General features: G+C 40.9%; 2 protein-coding genes across 5 annotated transcripts; one reads left to right on the forward strand and one right to left on the reverse strand.

Moving 5' to 3' along the window:
* Positions 1 to 118: 118 nt before the first annotated feature.
* Positions 119 to 1548, forward strand: cdc26 (cell division cycle 26 homolog). The gene is made up of 3 exons (XM_024397124.2): positions 119 to 259; positions 736 to 836; positions 1003 to 1548. The coding sequence occupies exons 2-3, from the start codon at positions 756 to 758 to the stop codon at positions 1186 to 1188; spliced, it is 267 nt and encodes an 88-aa protein (XP_024252892.1). The 5' UTR covers positions 119 to 259; positions 736 to 755; the 3' UTR covers positions 1189 to 1548.
* Positions 1549 to 1632: 84 nt separating this feature from the next.
* Positions 1633 to 14748, reverse strand: slc31a1 (solute carrier family 31 member 1). 4 transcript variants are annotated; one of them, XM_024397122.2, is made up of 6 exons: positions 14527 to 14748; positions 13207 to 13315; positions 4892 to 5018; positions 4550 to 4622; positions 4227 to 4395; positions 1633 to 3770 (listed from the first exon to the last, which is right to left on the reverse strand). In XM_024397122.2, the coding sequence occupies exons 3-6, from the start codon at positions 5003 to 5005 to the stop codon at positions 3569 to 3571; spliced, it is 558 nt and encodes a 185-aa protein (XP_024252890.1). In that variant the 5' UTR covers positions 5006 to 5018; positions 13207 to 13315; positions 14527 to 14748; the 3' UTR covers positions 1633 to 3568. The 4 variants fall into 4 exon arrangements, with proteins under 4 accessions (XP_024252890.1, XP_024252888.1, XP_024252889.1 ...); XM_024397120.2 differs by lacking the exons at positions 13207 to 13315; positions 14527 to 14748 and adding exons at positions 10090 to 10163; positions 10398 to 10557; XM_024397121.2 differs by lacking the exon at positions 13207 to 13315 and having other exon boundaries at positions 14527 to 14747.
* Between the last annotated feature and the right edge of the window lie 2069 nt (positions 14749 to 16817).

Raw genomic sequence — 16817 nt, forward strand, 5'->3', positions numbered from 1 at the left:
TCGGCATTTATCCCAAAAGCCTATAGTTTCCTATTCATTTTCGCCATTAAATGGCTGAACGAACCAGAGGTAACTACTTTCTGTGTTTTAGGAACACAAGATGGCGTTCTCTATGTCGAACAAGCCGACTGACTAATCAAGGGTCAAACTCGCCGAAGCAAAGCACTGCTGAAAAACTACTTTACCCAGAAGCTCTGTCAATTTATGGCGGAATCTACAGAGCCTGGCTAGCTACTATCCAAATCAACAACAACAAAATGTAAGTAAATATGAACGATTTGCCTGTTTCATTGGGTCTCAGAGACAAACTATTTACGTGGGAAACTCGCTATTTTGGTCTCCTTTGCCAAATTTGGTCCGTCACTGTAGTCTTAGCTCTAGTTAGCCAGCTTGCTGTTTAGCTAGCTAGGAGTAGGACGCTGCAGAGATATGGGCGCAATTTATTTATTTGGCAGCCTAAATCAAAACGTTATTCGTCACAGGCTTCGTAATCAACAGGTCTAGACTAACAGTGACATTCATACTTACGTGTCCTTTTTCAACCATGCAGAGTTAACAATTACTCATTTTGTGTCATTTCATATACAGTACTATAAGTGATTTAATGCTAACGTTGCCTATTGCACTCAGCACTTGACTTATCACCTTTATCTTTAGCCAGCTATAATAGTACAACAGATTCCTATGGCACTTGTGTGAATAAGTAGTCATTGATACGGCACATCTGCTTCCCAGCTAACGTTAGTGGGTAGAAGATGCTGCGCAGAAAGCCCACCCGTCTGGAGCTGAAGTTGGATGACACCGAGGAGTTTGAGAGCGTTAAGAAAGAGCTTGAGGTGAGTACCGCAACATCATGAATAATCTCTATAGCATTTGCAGGTATAAAATACTATCTTATTAGTGTATGAACAATGCAGTCCCCATTATCTTTGCAAGAAAAGCTTGATGATTAGCAGAACTTTCATGTGTCTAACTACCACCCACACTGGTTTCCTCTTTCAGAGTCGGAAGAAACAGCGAGATGAGGTGGATGTTGTTGGCGTGGCGATGTCGAGTGACATGGTGGGGGCCGGTAGTGGAACAGGGGATGGGAAGACACGGGAACAGATGATCAATGAGAGAATAGGCTACAAGCCCCATCCTAAACCCAACACCTTGCCATCACTCTTTGGAAACCTGCAATTTTAGGTTCCTAACGGACACAGAGACCGCTAAAATGGTTGGTCCCTCCAGCTGGTGTGTGGTTGGCACCGTGACTGTGCTCTTGAAATGGTCAGGGGTATTTGTTTACCTGAGAAGTGTATCCCTACAAAAAAAAATGTGTACTTTGAGGATCATATTGCATTCATAAGTCTAAAGTAATGTTTCTGCATTTACCTGAAAAGTTAGGACTTGCGATGCAAAGGGTGGCCTTTTGTACAATGTAATGTTTGATGAGAGGGGTGTGTACAGTGGTTTCCCTCCTTTATTACAAACATCCAGACTTGGTAGCATCTGTGGAAAGATGGATTAACTGAATGGACTTTAACTAAATCAGTCATTACTTAATGGTATGCTTGTGCTTTTATTTGCCTTCGATGCCGCATTAGGTCAAGGACAGGAGACTGCAACAGAATCTAACAAATACAGTTCTTGAATGATACAATTTATTACTTGTTTTCTCTAAAAAGATTACAACACTATAAATATGTAAAACTATACAGACATGTTCACACCGATGCTGGGCTGGAGTGGTGGTCAGATTCCCACTTGTTTTTGGCCAATTGGCCAACACTCCATTTGTACAGTAGACTAATATATCCTGTTTATACATTGATCCCACATGGTAAAGCAGAAACAGTTATATGTTCAAGTATATACTAATGTCCCTGGCTTTATTGTAATTTAATGAGAACACGTGGCTGTTACATCCAGTTATAGCAACTAGGAATTTGATCCCCAAACCAGGCCCAACACAATGTCACTCAGGCAACTGATAAACATTTACTACAGTCATTTATCTCAAATGAAAAAAAAAAAGTAAACCATTAACAAACTAAAAAGACATACCTAAAAGGGAAATATTTTCTCTTTTAGGTTCTACTTCATAGAAAATCACCCTTCTGTCAAAGTATGTAGTGTGTGGCCTAAGCACCGATGGGTCACAGAGTAGTGCAGAAATCATGTGTTACTAGGCCAGTCTGAGAAAGCACTGGATCCAGCCTCTTACTTTCCCAGAGTTATCTGCTTGTCCTTGGGACCTGAGCACTTGCTCCAATAAGGACACTAGTATCCATGTTGTGTTGACATGTGCTACTTTAAGCCTATTGAATAAACACACCAAAAGTTACTCCCAAATTATAGTGGGGAATCCCACTTCATGAAGTGATAAAGTTAACCCTTTTTAGGTTGAGGTTGAGGGACCTCCTTATGTACTCAGATTAGACCCAGCAATCTGTTCAACATTAGTTTCTTTGAAACAAGCAAATGAAAGATTTGGCCAGCAACAATTTATGATAGTGAAGATTTAGAAAGGCAGACACTTGAATTTAGATGTAAAATGATCTTCGTTGGAGGTGATACTAGCAGTAGGTTTGTTTGACATGTACATATATTTCTATTTACATTGGCTTCTTAATGTGCAAGAGCCAATTGTTATTGTACCTTTATGGGTCAGATCAAGTCTACTCTTAAGTGAAGAGTTATTTGTAAATACTGAGTTTTTAAAATTAATAATCCAAAATTGAACATTGCATAGCAGTGGGTATCATGATGGTTTTAAGGGTTGTCATATAATCACGTGACCAATACAAGGACAAACTTATTTAAAATGGTGCTGGCACTTATCAGTAGACTATGGGTCCTGTCTACAGTTGGCCTAGGCTGTCACACGTTTTCCTCCTTTAAGGCAAAGGGTTTACTAAGGCTCAGTTATACAGCCAATCTCAAGTATGACCTTTGACCCCCGTTGTGAGACAGTGATTATGTATGACCCCCATCGGACAGTCAGATGAAATGCAGAGGACTTGGCTTCAGAATGCTTCAACTAGGGCCCAGCATTGTCCCTGGTCAGGAGATACTATAGGCCCTATTCATATAACTACTCCCTGCTTGTACCAGCACACTGTTCTACAAGGAGAAAGTGGTTGTAAATGTCACAAATGCCCTGTATGAGCAGAAAACCCTAGGTCCGATGCTGTAAGGACGAACATTCACCGATTGTTGCGCAATAATAAAAATACTGATTGAGAATGGCACGACTGGGGGAAGAGTGAACGGTCAGCTCTTTTGACAGAGACGTGGAGATTGAGACAGGAGGCGTAAGAATTTGGAATACAAACATCGCGTTACGGTGACATGGGTAGTCTTAGAGCTACCAATAGGACAGACGGTCACAAATGTAAAAGCTCATGGTCATAATTCAGATTTACCATCAAGCTTTAGTGTGACAAAGTGAACTGTCCAAATGTGATACACATGCAACAACAAAAAAACAATACATGATGATGGGGATTGAAAGGAGAATGCCTGTGTGTGTGTGTGTGTGTGTTTTACGTGTGTGGTAGGATGAATAGACCAGATGGGGGTGTCAGTGACAGTGTTCGGTAATGTCAACAACCACAGCCTTTTTCCAGCTGAATAAGAAGTATCCCACCCCAGCCCCCGCTGCCACGGCGATACACAGGTAAGCGTTGTAGGTCATGAAGACCAACATAAGGAAGTAGCTGACCATCACCTGGATGATGTGTAACACCGTCTGCAGCAAGTGGGACAGACTCAGCATCCGCTGGCTGCAGGGGAGAGAGAGAAGTTAACAGGAATATTAAGAGAGTCATGTTTTCAATCAATTCATTCACAGCACTCTGCAAGTCGGGTGTTAGTGGCTACTTAGGCATTTTTAAATTCCTGTTATGGCTACAACGTTCCCCACAAACAGTAAGGCAGGGCAGCAGGTAGCCTAGTGGTTCGAGCATTGAGCCAGTCTACAAGTGTGTCTCAGGGAGAGTTGGGATATGCAAAAAAACACATTTACAACTCACACATGCGTATTAATACACACGTGTACGTGTGTGAAATGGGACAAATAAGCTTCAAAATGTCTTACTACAAGTTCATGTGGAGCCAGTAGCCCTTTTTGGCTGCCACGTCTAGAAGTCTCACATTTGGGGTATAAAATCGGAACACTTCACTGCAATACTGTGTGTCCGTTTAGTGAGGAGGCCTGTTGCATATTTGGTCTCACTCACCCTACAGTCTTGTGGGTCTCCATGAGCATGGTACCGTCTGCTCCTGGGACAGGCATGGAGTTATAGCGCACGTTGACCTGGTTCCTCCTCAACAGGAACTCCCTGCCGATCTTCAGCCCCTCGTAGAGCACAGCCAGCAGGAAACAACCAATGCAGGCCCCTGCCATCTCTGAGAGGAGACATGATTGAGATGTTAATGTTGGTTAGATATTAAACTTATTTTGGGGGATAATAATGAACCGGTAATGGCCATGGTCATAAAATACTTTTTGCACTACATTTCAAGTCTAAAAATGCATCCTGGAAAACACACACACTCTTACCTCCAGGTGTGTTGATGACAAGACCGGCAAACAGCAGCTCCACGTTTGTGTAGCCAAGGTAGAAGGTCATTTGCTTCAGAAGAGGAATAGAAAACAAATTGTGTCACACACCTACAGAGCCAAGGGGTTTAGTGATTCAGCTCACACACAGCAGAGAGAAATGTCAAGCAGGCCGTTTGAATTAAGAGAGTTTAAAACCATTAATCTTAAATCAGATTAGCAGATTTGCAACTTTGGTGGTAGAATGTGCAGTGACAGGGTGCCAAGCCTAAGTAAATCCCACACTGTAACAGAGAGAAATTAGTGTGTGATATATTTTTTTTGAGTGCCAGGCCCACTCACCATCATCATCATTCCTCCTGCACTGTGTACTGCTCCATCCCCATGGGAGTCGGTCCCTGTGGGAGGAGCCATGGTGCCGTGGTCGTGGTGATCATGGTGCATGTCCATGTTCATCTGTACTGTAGGACTGCAAGAACCAGGAAATACAGAGACAAAATGCACATCAGTCACACACACAATTATTTGTCCACGTTAGGTGGTAGGTATTTGCCAGTGCCAAAGGTGTTCAGAAAATTATTGTGAAGCCAAGACGGAAAAAGACATCAAGCCAAAAATAAACAAACCCCACCCCAAAATGTTCACTAAAAATAAATTAGGCACTGAGCATATTTAAGGTCTGCTGAGCCCAAACTTGAACGTAGTGAAAATTCTGTACAACTTCCATCACACGTATACGGTGAACACTGAGGCTGTACCTGCTGTAAGTTACAGTTTTAACAAGTGGCCAAGTAGGCTACTGTGTCTATTTGATCATAATGTAGACCTACCAGAGTGGCCTACCATCAAAATAATGGAGAAAATGCATCCCATAACATTTTAACATGGAAATAGCTGTTCTATCATCCAGCCTACAGTAGCAGCCAATGTGGGTTCAATGTAAGCCTATATTCCTTGAGATGTATGTAAAAAAAAAACATGCAGGGCTTGACATTAACCTGTTTATCCACTTGTCCAATAGACAAGGAGGGGACTGAAAATGTGTTGTTTGACACAAGAAACCACTTCACAAAATAAAATGCATTATTATTCCCATTCCATTATTACAGAGTATCAGACACATTATGCTACCTGCTGCCTATAGAGTACCAGAGCAGAAGTCATAATACCCATAAAACCGTGCAGTCAAACAAGGAAATGGGTCTAATCTTTTTTCCAACATTCATTTTTCCTATAGGGGGTTTTAGAAACACTTAAAATAAGGGCTTTGTTTCGTGTAGGCTTACCCTAGCGTGATGTTTTGATAACCATGTAAATCTCTCTAGGACAAGGTGATTTATATCAACATAGTTCCCTGTATTTATCCCCCAAAATTGAAATGCTAATAAGCTGCTAATGTGGCTATCATAAAGAACTACAAATGCCATGGTCTGGATGCGACAGCCTGATTTGAGGCAAAGGTAAGAATCTCTGGATTAACTATGTAAAGTTAGCTACATTTTGTAATTAATAAATTGGCTACATTTCTTTAACAGTACAATTCTGTGAACTGTCTTGTGCAAGTTTTAAATTGACACAATACCTGTTAGCAAAGGTGTCAGCTAGAGATGACGTGCAGGAGCTTGTAGGGATTTGTAGTCTTGCAATGATGTCTACTTTGATGCCAATTAGCATTTTCGGAAGTAAATATAGACGAATATATTGATAAAAGTCCACCATGTCCAAGGGAGATTTACATGTTATCAAAACATCATACCAGGGTAAGCCTACAGGAAACACAGCCCTTATTTCAAGTCAAGTTCAATCTCGTGCTTCTCTCTGTGGGCTGATATTTCCTCTGCACAGCAGTCCTGGGGAGCTGCGCAGCACCCAAACACACACACAGCTTAGAGGGAACACTGCCCCACCCTTATCAGCACAGTGTAGGACTCATGCTTATTATCGTCCAAGAAAAATGCATAGTGTGCAGGTGTAGGCCTGCACGTCGAATTTAGGTCCTCTCAAACCAAATTTTCCAGATTTGTAAGGACACTGGTCCGTGTTTGACTCTGTGAGCTTAAAGAGGGATGAAGTGGGTAATCACTCAGAATTGGAGTAGCCTGGTTCTTGGCTTGGCACCATGCCACTAGCCTGAGGACAAGCCCCAGATCCTCTCTAATGCTCCTTGGTTAGCACCGATTAACAAGTTAGGACCATAATTAAAACGAGTCAGTCAAAGACTCCAACGTACCCAGTGTTATTGCTATGGAGAGACGGTGATGGTGTGACTCAGCTGAGAGGTGTTTTAACCATGAACCTCAACCTACTGTACTGAACCCACTGGTGGCCGGGGTCTATTGTAAACGCTGATTGAAACGGTTTTCTTGGACATCAAGTACGTGCAAAAGGAAACACAGTACCCAGACCATAAACGTTTATAGGTCAAGATGACGATTACAGCGTTGCCATTTTGTAATCGAGTTATTGATAATGCAATTACAATAGTTAGGCTAATTATAGTTGCGTTTGTTGGATCTGAAGAGTGCCTAAATTGAGGAAAGAACAGACACATATTAGGCTACAGATAAAACAACATGGAACTGTGAAGCCAGTTCGGACCAGTGTGTGCCAAGGCTATTTCATACACGCTTCAGGTTAAATCTAAATCTAGTAGACAGGTCACCTTGAAAATCACCTTCACTCCCTACTTAAGAAGGAGAGCAATCATTCGAAGAGGAAGAATTTGCCACTTGAGTCGAGAGCACCATCAGGACCCTTACTAATCTAATGTCTAAACAACCCAAGGCCACATCCGTAAAAACTGCCTTTATAACACAATAAATGCCCACAATAAATGCCCCCAAAAAACAGAAATACCTTATTTACATACACTACCGTTCAAAAGTTTGGGGGTCATTTAGAAATACCTTTGATTTTGAAAGAAAAGCATTTTTTTTGCCCATTAAAATAACATAAAATTGATCAGAAATACAGTATAGACAATATTGTAAATGACTATTGTAACTGGGAACGGCTGATTTTTTATGGAATATCTACATAGGCGTACAAAGGCCCATTATCAGTAACCATCACTACTGTGTTCCAATGGCACATTGTGTTAGCTAATCCAAGTTTATCATTTTAAAAGGCTAATTGATCATTAGAAAACCCTTCTGCAATTATGTTAACACAGCTGAAAACTGATTAAAGAAGCAATAAAACTGGCCTTCTTTAGACTAGTTGAGTATCTGGAGCATCAGCATTTGTGGGTTCGATTACAGGCTCAAAATGGCCAGAAACAAAGAACTTTCTTCTGAAACTCGTCAGTCTATTCTTGTTCTGAGAAATGAAGGCTATTCCATGCGAGAAATTGCCAAGAAACTGAAGATCTTGTACAACGCGGTGTACTACTCCCTTCACAGAACAGGGCAAACTTTCTTTAACCAGAATAGAAACAGGAGTGGGAGACCCCGGTGCACAACTGAGCAAGAAGACAAGTACATTACAGTGTCTAATTTGAGAAACAGACGCCTCACAAGTCCTCAACTGGAAGCTTCATTAAATAGTACCAGTCTCAAAGTCAACAGTGAAGAGGCAACTCTGGGATGCTGGCCTTCTAGGCAGAATTCCTCTGTCCAGTGTGTGTTTTTTGCCCATCTTAAACTTTTCTTTTTATTGGCCAGTCTGAGATATGGCTTTTTCTTTGCAACTCTGCTTCTCAAACTAGACACTAATGTACTTGTCCTCGTGCTCAGTTGTGCACCTCCCACTCCTAGGCAATTAAGGTCACAGTTATGAAAACCTAGCACCCTAAAGAGGCCTTTCAACTGACTCTGGAAAAACACCAAAAGAAAGATGCCCAGGGTCCCTGCTCTTTTGCGTGAACATGCCAGAGGCATGAGGACTGCAGATGTGGCAGACCACATGTAACAACACCTGCACAGGATCGGTACATCTGAACATCACACCTGCAGGACAGGTACAGGATGGCAACAATAACTGCCCGAGTTACACCAGGCACGCACAATCCCTCCATCAGTGCTCAGACTGTCCGTAATAGGCTGAGAGAGGCTGGATTGAGGGTTTGTAGGCCTGTTGTAAGGCAGGTCCTCACCAGACATCACCGGCAACAACGTTGCCTATGGGCACAAACCCACCGTCGTTAGACCAGACAAGACTGGCAAAAAGTTATCTTCACTGACAAGTCGCAGTTTTGTCTCACCAGAGGTGACTGTCGGATTTGAGTTTATCGTCAAAGAAATGAGCGTTACACCGAGGCCTGTAATCTGGAGCGCGATCGATTTTGAGTTGGAGGGTCCGTCATGGTCTGGGGCGGTGTGTCGCAGCATCATCGCACTGGGCTTGTCATTGCAGGCAATCTCAATGCTATGCATTAACAGGGAAGACATCCTCCTTCCTCATGTGGCACCCTTCCTGCAGGCTCATCCTGACATGAGCCTCCAGCATGACAATGCCACCAGCCATACTGCTCGTTCTGTGCATGATTTCCTGCAAGACAGGAATGTCAGTGTTCTGCCATGGCCAGCGAAAAGCCAGGATCTCAACCCCATTGAGCACATCCGGGAACTTGCAGGTGCCTTGGTGGAAGAGTCGGGTAACATCTCACAGCAAAAACTGGCAAATCTGGTGCAGTCCATGAGGAGGAGATGCACTGCAGTTCTTAATGCAGCTGGTGGCCACACCTGAAAGTGACTGTTACTTTTGATTTTGACCCCCCCTTTGTTAAGAGACACATTATTCCATTTATGTTTGTCACATGTCTGTGGAACTTGTTCAGTTTATGTCTCAGTTGTTGAATCTTATGTTCATACAAACATTTACACATGTTAAGTTTGCTGAACATAAACGCAGTTGACAGTGAGAGGACGTTTCTTTTTTGCTGAGTTTATATGGGGGATACCACCATCCCAGCTCTGAAGATTTTGCTGCAAAGAGAATCATTAGATCATGTGTTTTGGTACTGCCCATATGTAGCTTGTTTTTGGTTGCAGGTTCAGGAATGGCTGAAGAAGAAAAAAATCATAACATTTACTTAAATCTATCTTTGCAAATAGCACTGCTGGGTGACTTGAAAAGCCATGGTTAGTCGATCAATAATATAATAGTGCTTTTAGTAAAGGTGTTCATCTTTCATTTAGAATCTGTGGAAATTTGAGAATAGAAAGGTTCAGAACTTTTGTGAAACAGCACAGCAGAAATAAGTCAAGACTGGATCGTTTTTAGGGGTTGAGGGTGGCTGAAGGATGAAAAAAAATTAAGTGAACCAATATAAAATGTACCGTGTCCGTAAAATGGATTTAGTATGTATAAGCTGGAAGTAGATGCCTAAGTATAGTTGTCCTTGGATTACTCCAATTGGGGGAGGGGAGGGTTAGGTAAAATAAATAAAAAATATATAAATGTTACAAAAATATTTTTGGGGGATTGGAAATTATGCCAAAAATGACATTGATAGAACCCAGCATCTATCTGCAAAATTAAAGCTGATCTAGCCCCTTCAATAAAAAAACAACGGTGATCACCATATAGATGTGACTCACATTAGAAACGACTGCTCTCAAAGTACTGTGGACAAAAGCCTAAACCCCGCATATATTCGCCTCCTCGGGTTGAGCTATACATAAAAACAGGAAACATATAATTAACAGAGTCCATGCTTTTCCCCCCAGAACAGTCAGACTGCAGAAGTAAAACAGCTGAAATACATTTCATAACAAGGAACATGTATATCATTAAACGGTAGCCTAAACATTCTTGATTCGACCATTTATATGAAATAGTTTCATTCCAGATAAAATTGGGTGAGATTATAAAACTTACCCAAATGTCTCACCACATTACAACTTACCCAAATGTCTCTGTTACAGCCAAATCAATGACAAGATACTTGTCAATAAGTGTGTGTTCATGCAACCTATCAATGCGTACAGGTGTGTAGTCTGATCCTGTGTGTGCTCTCCTGCTTGAGTCTGGGAAAGTGACTGCGTGTTGTGCAATAAGCTGCTCTCTCTCATGACTGCCCTCCTCATGTGACTGTTCATCTGCCTCTCATTTCCTCTGATCCAGCCAATCACATGGGTTTGCACCCCCCCCCCCAATGAGGAAAAGAGACATTTCAAAAGCAAATACTTTAAACACATCCAAAGCATACCCTACAAGTGCTGGACAAAACATAACATTAGCTGACGAAATAATGGGATGTCCACTCACTTATTTGTTTGCTGCTCAGACAGTCTTTTATACTTCATAAAACTGTCCTTTGACCAGACAAACAGTCAGGACCAAACAGTGTAGGCTGTGTTCATCCGTGTTTGGTAAAACCCACATAAGCTAGCCGATACAGTAACACAAGAACACTTTCCTGATCAAAAGAATTGATCATAAACTGAATGCTGATGCATGGAACACAACTAATGATGCCATTTCCTGTGCTTGGGTCCATGTACAGGGAATTGTTAATCATTAGACTTTATGGCGACCAATCGGAGACAAAGATAAAGGAAAATGGATACAGCGAAGACGCCTTTAGAAAGTATACACAGCCCTGGACTTTTTCCACATTTTGTTGTTTTACAAAGTGGGAATAAAATGTATTTAATTGAAATTTTTGGTCAACGATCTACATTAAATACTCTGTAATGTCAAAGTGGAAGAAAAATGCGAGGCATTGGAAAAACCTCCATGGTCTTTGTGGTTGAATCTGTGCTAGAAATTCACTACTCGATTGCGGGGCCTTACAGATAATTGTATGTGGGACAGATGGGGTATCGTTCAAAAATCACATTAACCACTATTATTGAACACCGAATGAGTCCATGCAACTTATGGGATTTGTTAACCAAATGTTTTACTCCTGAACTCCTGACAATATGGGGTATTGTGTGTAGATCAGTAACACAACACCTCAACTTTAAGCAATGTAACAACAAAACGGGGGAAAAGTACGTTTTTCTATTTTACCTTTATTTAACAAGGCAAGTCAGTTAAGAATAAATTCTTATTTTCAAAGACGCCCTAGGACTAGTGGGTTAACTGCCATGTTCAGGGGCAGAATGACAGATTTTTACCTTGTCAGCTCGGAGATTTGATCTTGCAACCTTTCGCTTACTAGTCCAACGCTCTAACCACCAAGCTACCTGCTGCCTCTACACTCTAACCACTAGGCTACCTGCAGCCAAATTGTTTCTGAAGGCACTGTACATGTAATGTACTTGCACCTTTAGTCTAAAAGGAGTTAGTGTGACTGTGATAGAACAGTCCGACCTCCAGCTTTGTGGAACATGACGTAAAAGTGCATGTCAAGTCAAGGCCGATGTAGGCCTATTATATGAAAGCCAAAGGCGCTGATAAAACATACTCATAATAATCATCACCAACGATTAAAGTGACTGAAGCAATGATGAAATATTCAGTAAATTACGGAACGGAAAATAGCATCAACAACCACTGACCAACAAAACATTCCATGATTGTGCAACTCAAACATTGTGATTAGAGGTCAGAGGTGATGATTACTCAGTGAAGCCTACTATTTACTCAACTGTTTGTGTGTGTGTGTGTTTGTGTACTGTAGCTTTGTTCAGAGAGCGAGATTAACTTTCTTCAGCTCTTGCCTTTAGTAAAAGCTGCATCCTCAAGTTCAGTACCTTGATGGAACAAAGACAAGCTGAGTAGAGAAGACAATGTTCAAAACCATTCTGTGCCTGCGTCTGTCAATGTGGCAACATGCCATTTGGAAAGGTCTGCCTAACTCACTAATCACTTCAGTGGACAGTAAAGATAACCCTTGACCTGCAATTTGAAAGTGTGCAATTAATCAGTCTTATCTAAATAAATACTGTACCATATCACCATCAATGACCCTAACTGGCCTCACATGATCATATAGACCTAAGCCTAATCCATTCACATTTAAAAGTACACCACCGACCTAATTTGCTACATAATTGCCAGACTTTAAAACATTCCTAATGAATGCACAAGACCCACTACCTGATGCAAATACAGTACAATAAAGGGTACACAGGCTAGCTAAGAGTGTACAATGGCAAAGTCAGCCTACTTTCCACCTTTTAAAACAAGATGGTACAGAACATTACCGGTTGAGGTACAATAACCAAAAGGTTTTCAATTCAAACTTCAAACTTGAATTTCACCATTAGATTCAGATCACGCTCTCATCAATCCATCTTTGATTTACAGATGTTGTTTAAGCCTCGTTTTATTTTACCTGTCATGTCTGTGTTATCAATACACTGCTTTCCATTCATGGAATGTTGTATGTGACTAGGAATGGGCGGTCACCAGATTTGCATACTGTTCCTGTAGCATCCCGTGGTATACTGTATTACTGGCAGTGGACACAAGGGGCGCTATTACTTTTCAAGTGTAAAATTTTTTATTTAGGCTGCAGGGATCTTGATCCAGGAGGGGATTGATTTTCTCTACTGTAACTATGACAACATTTCAATCAATAACAAAGATCAAAAAACAATTACTAACAATCCACTTCAATTTTTAAAGTGGTCAGTTAAGCTTGGCAGAGGTCAGACAAGTTGTATTCAAATACACTTGGTCCCTGCTGCCTCCATCATCAACTAGCCGAAGTATAAGTCTGTCTGTAAAGTAAACCGGTTGTTGAGAATGAAAACCCTTACCAGGCAAACAAGGTTCAGTCATGTAGGAGTGATGCCAAAGGGAAGGAGGGCCAACTATAGCAGCATAGCTGAAGGACAGCCTGGCCCATTGGATACAGTCACTGTCCTCCTGATACATAAAGACAATTGGGCACTGTTTCACTCAGACCCACTCATAAACATTCCTCCCATTCACATATCTGAGAGTAAATGAAAATATAACAAAGTCAGTTAACTATGAGTGACCCTGTTATTCCCCGAGCAGTTGAACTGAAAGCGAAATCCAAAATATGGGTAAAGCAGATCTTTAAAACAGCATCTAAGTCACATAGATTTTTGTGCATTGGGGTTCAAGTCTTGGCAGAGTCGTGGCAGAGTTTGCCGTGGTTGTTGAGTGCCACTCAATAGCAGACTTCCCACAATAAGATCAGTGAGCACCGACCATTTGAAAGACAAAAGTTCCATACATTTCTTGTGGTTGACCAGCCTCTACCATTTTTTTAATGCACTTTTGGATCGACATAAATAATGACCACCAGGTCATGGAACTTTCTGGCTTTAGAGGCTCACTTTTTAAAAATCTGTTATAAAGGGGATAACTGTGACAGGTAATATGTTCTAAGCTGTACTTGGCTGTGAAAAGAGTATAAAAGGACCGAGGTACAATTGGTTCTGTTTTAGCATCATCATCAAAGCTCAACACGCTCTGAAAAGGCTGCAATTGAAATAGCTTGAAAAAAACTATTATTTTGCATAATTTGTAGCTTAATTTCTAGTTGTGGAATAGGTATGACATTGGAATAGGTAATATTGCATGTTTGTGCTTTATGACAAGTTAATGTGCATGACAATGTGATAGATATTGATAGCTTACTTGTTTCGCAATATGAGAGTACGATGCAAAAGAGCAAAGTAAAACCTTGAGGTAGTGGAGAGAGACTAAGATCAATGAGTCTTTGGCAACAAAGTAGAATTTTGTGTACTGTAGCAAATACAAAAGCCAAGTGTTTCTCGACAATAACTGACCGTCTGAATAGTAGAATTATAGTCAAACGCTAGAAATCTATTTTGTTGGCAGCTAACTAGCTGTATGGGGTTGTCTTTTTAAAAAAAGTATATGTATATATATAAAAATAAAAATGGGATCTCGAACATATGCACATTTGTTTGAAATTGTGAGATGGCTCAAGTTGCATAATAACAAAAAACGACTTTGCTAACTAATGAACTAGATAGTCGCGGTACTTGCTAGCCAACTAGCTTATCTAGTAGCTAGAGGTCAAACAAGTCCAAAAGAACGATACAGTTTAACTTAGTCTAGGAGAGCACGCACACGCTTACCTCACAATATAGATAACACGGTGGCAGCAACGTCGACAGTACAGTACGTTTAGAAACGCTGTGGTTCTAGCGTGATTTTCTTGGGCCAAGATAACTCACAACCTAATCATTAACTATGAGCTTTCAAATGAACTTTCAGACTCCCGTTTATTCTACTGGCAAAACGCCGAAAGCACAGCAAGCCTGACATTTGACAATGCAGGAAAATGTTGACGTAGCACGGATGTTTTCATGTAGTAGCTCATCAGGCGACCCGTTCAGGGTGGGCACTTCCGCCGCCACATGGCAGCCCGTAAGCCTACATAACGCCTTATAACATCCCTGTGTGTATTTTACATTTACTGTTGCCCTCAAAATACCACCGAATGTAATTTTTTATTCACAGATATTCTCAGAAAATGTATGTATTTTCGTGGTGGTCTCTTCACTGGCTGGGTTGGATGGCAACCTGGTCTCAGAGTATTTCGTATTATTCTGTATGTAAATCTGAGACACCTCATTTAGTCTGATATGTTACCTTTCATATGGCATGTATTAATTTGTAGAAGTCCATCAATAATTTCGTATGATTATATTACCAATTTTCTAAACGTACAATATTTTCGAATTTGCTTAACATAATATGTTACGAATTTGCAAAACATGTAATAAATTACAAATTCTAGCTGTCTGGCTAACGTTAGGGGAAGGGTTAGCTAACATAATACGTAGTTGCAAAGTAGGTAAGTGGTTGAAAATCTGCTAATTAGCTAAAAAGCTTAAGTTGTCCAGAAAGAGATACGAATTTACAATCGTTGGGTTGCTATTCGTTTGCATTGTACACCCACTCAGGGTGACCAAGCAGACAGATCAGGCCTGGGATTGAGAAGTAAATGTGCGCGTTTTAGTGATAAACCGATTGTAGACGTAAATCAACGAGTAAAGTCAGGGAGGTACATATTTATGCACTGACAGTTTGCTATCTGACACCTTCTGTTTTTTTCTTCTATGAAACGTTAAATGTCAGACATGGAACCTTGTACTTTCCTCATTATTTGTGATTGTGCAACATGGAATTGTAACCGTCCACAAATATTCTTACTGTAGGTAATTGATCGCATTTCATCATCACTACAGCCAGCAGTAATTTTTTACCTTTATCTAGCTTTTGTCAGTAACCATGTAACCATGTAAAGAACAGAATTAGATTAAATCACAAGTACAAAACACTCACTACAGAAAGGGATTAGACTATACATTTGGTTACATAAATTACTGGTTAAACAATATGAAAAGGATTAGACTACATGTACTATATGTCAGTTGTAAACAATATGCCAAGCAGTCAAATGCACTTGGTATTTTATTTTTTAAATTTTACTAGGCAAGTCAGTTAAGAACATTCTTATTTTCAATGACAGCCTAGGAACAGTAGGTTAACTGCCTGTTCAGGGGCAGAACAACAGATTTTGTACCTTGTCAGCTTGGGGATTTGAACTTGCAACCTTTCAGTTACTAGTCCAATGCTCTAACCACTAGGCTACCCTGCCGCCCCTGCTGTATTGACCCTACGACTGGTGTCTGGGGTACTTGCTCATTAAGGGCCAGTTTCCCAGACACAGATTAAGCCCCTAAAATTAAGCCTTTAAAATATCGTGCAGTGGTACAAATGGAAGTACACAGAGACTCCAATTATCTAGGGTTTAGCTAGTTGTAAAGCGAAACACATGTGCGTCAAGTATGAAAAATGCAGGCTAAACATCCAGCAAAACGCATATGCATCGACCCCGATGACGTCTCTGTGGCTTAGCTAGCCAACTCTGCCATGACATCACCTACAAGCATTATTGGAGATTTCTATTGAAGCAGTTTCTTTGATTCAATTTTTACTTGATTTCTGCCTGTCTTCATCCTGTACTGTCTTTGTTAGAACTACATATTGGGCCAAACGCTACGCCACAACCACAGACATTATAGATTCTTCTCCGCGTTTGAGTCTGGATCGGAGTACCTCCCCAAGAATGCAAACACATTCTAACCGTTCTGATTGGTCCCTGAAACCAATGTTTTTGTCCAGAACACAAAGCAGAGTAGAGTTTTAAAAATGTGTCATTGGCTTTGATACTCTGATTGATTAGAGATGATCCAATCACTGATGAATTTGTTTTGTACAACACCCCCCTTTTTGACATCACCACAAATGACTTAAATAATGGCAGTCTCACTGACATATGTAACAAACAGAGCAGTAGAAGAATTTAGTTTGAGTCGTCAGGCAAGTTGTAGTGACCTCTGGAGGAACAATTTGGGTA

The sequence above is a fragment of the Oncorhynchus tshawytscha genome, linkage group LG33 (genome assembly GCF_018296145.1).
Source record: "Oncorhynchus tshawytscha isolate Ot180627B linkage group LG33, Otsh_v2.0, whole genome shotgun sequence".
NCBI classification, from domain to species: domain Eukaryota; kingdom Metazoa; phylum Chordata; class Actinopteri; order Salmoniformes; family Salmonidae; genus Oncorhynchus; species Oncorhynchus tshawytscha.

Bases quoted from the DNA above. Each gene is read 5' to 3' on its own strand.
- cdc26 (XM_024397124.2), top strand. From the start codon at position 756: ATGCTGCGCAGAAAGCCCACCCGTCTGGAGCTGAAGTTGGATGACACC. The intron at 837-1,002 runs GTGAGTACCGCA...TTCCTCTTTCAG, and splicing joins GCGTTAAGAAAGAGCTTGAG to AGTCGGAAGAAACAGCGAGA.
- slc31a1 (XM_024397122.2), bottom strand. From the start codon at position 5,005: ATGAACATGGACATGCACCATGATCACCACGACCACGGCACCATGGCT. The intron at 4,396-4,549 runs GTAAGAGTGTGT...GTCTCCTCTCAG, and splicing joins TGTCATCAACACACCTGGAG to AGATGGCAGGGGCCTGCATT. The intron at 3,771-4,226 runs GTGAGTGAGACC...TCTCCCCTGCAG, and splicing joins GAGACCCACAAGACTGTAGG to CCAGCGGATGCTGAGTCTGT.